The following is a 4,634-nucleotide window of genomic DNA, read 5'->3' on the forward strand; positions in this document are numbered from 1 at the left end:
ACGCTTCCAATTGCTTCTTATCTTGAGTAGTCATATTCGTTTGATTAGGCATCATTCTAATCATGTATGAATCAATTTCTGGTTATGCCCATCTACTACTTGAGTAATGGTCCAAACACCACTTTTCTCTACTGCTCTTATTCTTGCTTGGCAGTCTATCCTTTTAGTCTTTACGAGCTTATGATTTCCATCATCTGTCATTTGGAGTGTCCTATATTTGATGAACTCGCCTCCATCTTTGTTGTTAGATGCCCTGAAAATGCAAACACTTTTTACCTTACTAGATTCTTTGTATGCATATTCCAATGGCTCAAAACTCGAATATGCCGTACATATAGTTGGACACACTATCGCATTTGTGTTGTTATATGTTTTAGTGTAATATTCGCTTAACAAACCACCATCTTCCAAGTTATCATGATTAACATCTTCAACATCATCTTCATGGTATCTTGATTCATCATAATTAACCAATTCGTTATCACTTGCAAATCTCCATTGTAATCTTCTATCGATGTTCCAAATAACTCATGCATTGGAATCTCCATTGTAGGTTGCTCATATTCCTCAGTTGTAGGTTGCTCATATTTATAGTATCCTAAATCATTCATCTGATTATGAATAATACAACAAACGATTTTCTTTTTCACGAAAATAAATCTTCCAATTAACAAAACAGATATTGGGTGTGCGAATTGCTTAAGAGGAATTATGTAGAGATTTTTCATAGAGGAATTATGAAAGACATTCATTCATGATGAAGCATATATATTTTCTAACAATGATTCAAATTTTTGAGAACAAATTTTTTTTGTAACAAGCTAAAATAAAAAGTGTGTTGTAATTACATTGCTAACTTCTGGCGAGTTTAAGACTTTTTGCCAAGTACAGAAGAAGCGCGTTGCAATTAAATTAAAAATATGTAACCGGCACAAAAGAAGCCTCTTTTAAAATCTTTTTTTTATCGTGTACTTTGACACGTTCGTTAGAAAAACAAGTTATTGTAACATATTTAATAACTGCTCTTTTTATAACGATCTCACATGTTACTTAAACCCTCATTTTTTTTCTTGTTACTCCCTTCTTAAAAAAATAAGGGCTCAAAAAGATAATGATGTTTGGTATTAACATGTCAGTCTTTTATTCGTTTTGGAGAATATAGAGTATTAATTGAAAGAGATTTTTTTCGGTTGTGAGTTTTAGCGGGAGAGGAAGCTGTTCAAAATGCTAAAGAGAATATAGAGTTTCCCGAGAGAAAAAAAACTCATTTGGAATCCTGATTTAATTAAGAGTAATATTGTAATTTAAGTCTAGCGAAAAGTCTTAGTTAAACTCATATTGAAAACCGAAAAGAGTATTACATCACTAAAATTTGTGGATGAAATTACAATGGATCCATGGAAATTTTATTTTATTTCACATTCCCTAATCCTAGCATGAAATACAAGAAAGAGAAAACACACAAAAATAAAGACACATACATTTATTCGTCTCCTAAGAAGAAGATGGTAGGTTGTTTTGGCTCAGTAATTTCAACAGTGCCTTCCAACATTTTAGCAACCTTCCCCATAGAAGGACGATTATCTGGCCTATCTTGAAGACACCACATTGCTGTCTTAACCATCCTATCCACCATTTCAAAATGCATCTTATTATCATAACAGTGTTTAATTTTTCTATCCAAAATTTCTTCCACTCTCATTTCTTTGAATACCTTATTAAATGCCCATTTTGGAAAATACCAATCCTCGCTTTTCATAAAAGATCCTTGCGCCTCAAAATTCCTAGACCCGGTTACTAATTCTAATAAAACCATTCCAAAACTATAGACATCCGCTTTCGAAGTTATTTGATCCGACTTTACCCATTCGGGAGCCATGTAACCACGGGTTCCTCGGATCCTTGACATGCTTACCATATCTTCTTTTTTCCTCAACTTAGCCAATCCAAAATCGGATATTTTGGGGCAAAAATCATCCCCGAGAAGTATATTTTCGGGTTTGATATCACAATGCAAAACCCACTCCAAACACTCCTCATGGAGATATGCAATAGCTCTTGCAACACCAAGGGAAATCCGGTATCGGATTCCCCAATCGAGTATAGGTTTCCGGTCGTCAATAGTCTCCATTTCAGATTCTCGGAAAAGATACCTGTCAAGAGAACCATTAGGCACATACTCATAAACTAAAATCCTTTGCCCTTTCTCGGCACAGAACCCCCATAGCCGGACTAGATTCAAATGGTGCATCCTAGCAATAATTGTAACCTCTGCCCAAAACTCGGTGTCGCCGCCTGTGACATCTTTCAAACACTTGACTGCAACAATTCGCTTGTCCGGTAGCTCTCCCCTGTAAACATCACCGAATCCGCCTTTCCCAATAGCATTAGCATAACAGAAGTCATTCGTAGCTGCTTTGAGCTCCGCATATGTGAACCGTTTACGTCCGCCGGCAGGGAGGAGTTCCAGCCCGAAAGTTTGTGCCATGTCTCTGTATTTGATGTACTTCTTCAAAAATGCCCAAAAGAAGAGAATCCCAGACATCAATTCTATGGCAAATAATGTACAGATGATTGCAATATTTCTGGTTGTACTATTGGATTCTTCAGGCGGAATAGGAAGGCTAATTCGAACCGGACAAGTCGTCTCCATCAGAGTAGTCAAACCGGTGAATTTAGGTTCATCTGTTTCAGTTTCAGAACTATCCAAACGCAAAAACATGGCTTTTTCTGTGCCCGGTGACCAGTACCCATATAACATTTTGTCTAGTTGTAGCACACAGAAACCTTGGCCGTCGTATTTGAACATAAAACCCAGACAATCACGATTGTTCAAGCAACTCGATCGACAAGTAGAGAAATTCGCGACCTTGAGATCTGTTTGATTCGATCCGCCGGTGAAATTGACATAATCAAGCCGGATAAATTTTGTGCTATTCGAGAGAGCAGTTTTTCTTTCGCAGGCGGTTTGATCGGATGAACTTTTTCTGAATCCCGGCGGGCAAACGCAGATAGAACTGGAATTGGAGCTGCTAGGCATACATATAGCATTAGCCCCGCAAATTCCACGAACTTGACAAACCTCTTGAATTGACTGCCAAACAGCGATCCAATTATCCAAATAAAAACTGTAGATTCTTAGAACGCCGTCGTCATCGAGAGTCAAGCGCCGGACCCGGAGATTACTAATATCAGAAGAAAAATCAGCAGAAATAATTGAAGTCTTGCTTGCTTGAGTGACGCTACCATCTGAATTTAGTTGTAGGAATGCGCTAGGTGTAGAGTAATAAGGTTCATTATGAGCAATGAAAACCAAAGTTGAAGAATTGGAGAATCTGAACTTACCATTCTTTGAAACAAGCTGAGTCCCATTTATGTTCTGGGCAGGCAAGAATGTATCAGTAGGATAATTAAAACTCTCCCAGATTGAGTTTCCATAAACAAGATTTCCATCTTCGGTCAACACAAGTGAAGAATTCGAATTTCCGATAGCAGTACCGGGCCAGAGGTTTGTGGCTGAAGAATTGGTGAGGGTCAGGTGGCCTGTAGCGGTGATAGAGATAGAGGCTTCGACGGAGAGTATGAGGGGAGAATTATCCAAATTAGCAGACCAAACAAGAGTAGCGTTTGGAAAATTGAACCAAATAGAGAAGGTGAAGAGAGAATTGGTGAGTGGATGAAAACCGGCGGCGAAAGTGGAATTGGGAGAGTAGAGGAGGGTGTTGTTGTGTGGACGCCATGGGGAGTTAGATATGGAGAAAGAAGTGAGGTTTTGTTGTTGTGATGAGAGTGAAGTATAAGAGAAGATGAGAAGAAGAGGCAAAAGGAGGCAGAACGGAGACATTGTCATGTGAATTTGTGAAACAAGAGTTTTCAAAGCCATTTTAATGCCTGCCATAGTAGAAACACTGTTACTTGGTTGGCGCGACTTATTGACTTTTCGATTTTAATATATGAAAGACATTTACCAATTTTTTCATTAAAAAACTTACTACGGACCATTGGGGGTTCGTGGTTGATACGGGTATCTTGAAATTCCAAGTTTGGAAACTCTACTTTGACTTGACTTGGAACTTCGGTTTTGGTGATGAATTCCTAGATCATTATTTTCAATAAATTAATTATTAATTATTAATACAATTCAATACTATTTGATCGCAGTTAAAAACAAAGTAGGATTATTTTGTTTCAATAACGAATAGTATTGCGACACGTGTCAAATTAATTTAAAATAAAATAAATTATATTAAAAGTTAACATGTTATTACTAGGGATGACAACGGGTACTCTACCCGCGGGTACCCGGTACTACCCGACCCTAATAGGACTACCCGTATCCTGTATAAAAGGGTATGAGATGGGTATGTGATCAAAATCATTACCCGTTAGGGTAATGGGACGAGTATGGAAAGACCCCCAGGGTACCCGGTACCCGTTACCCGTCATAAATTTTTTATATATTAAAAAATATTATTGTGTTTTAAATGCAAGATGCGATATTTGAATACTAAGCTTTTGTTCTTTAACCATTAAGTGATACCACTAAACTATTTTATTTTTATTGATTAAGTTTCAATTTGTTCAATTTTTAAATCGATGATTTATTAAATTTATACTTTGTTAAATTTGTAATA

The 4,634-nt window shown here is 37.1% G+C and overlaps 1 protein-coding gene across 1 annotated transcript; it reads right to left on the reverse strand.

The window, feature by feature from the left end:
- Positions 1 to 1,338: 1,338 nt before the first annotated feature.
- LOC136209316 (G-type lectin S-receptor-like serine/threonine-protein kinase At1g34300) lies at positions 1,339 to 3,919 on the reverse strand. Its single transcript, XM_066000754.1, has one exon. The coding sequence runs from the start codon at positions 3,896 to 3,898 to the stop codon at positions 1,484 to 1,486; it is 2,415 nt and encodes an 804-aa protein (XP_065856826.1). The 5' UTR covers positions 3,899 to 3,919; the 3' UTR covers positions 1,339 to 1,483.
- Positions 3,920 to 4,634: the final 715 nt, after the last annotated feature.

This window comes from Euphorbia lathyris, chromosome 10 (assembly GCF_963576675.1).
Source record: "Euphorbia lathyris chromosome 10, ddEupLath1.1, whole genome shotgun sequence".
NCBI lineage: Eukaryota > Viridiplantae > Streptophyta > Magnoliopsida > Malpighiales > Euphorbiaceae > Euphorbia > Euphorbia lathyris.

Bases quoted from the DNA above. Each gene is read 5' to 3' on its own strand.
- LOC136209316 (XM_066000754.1), bottom strand. From the start codon at position 3,898: ATGGCAGGCATTAAAATGGCTTTGAAAACTCTTGTTTCACAAATTCAC.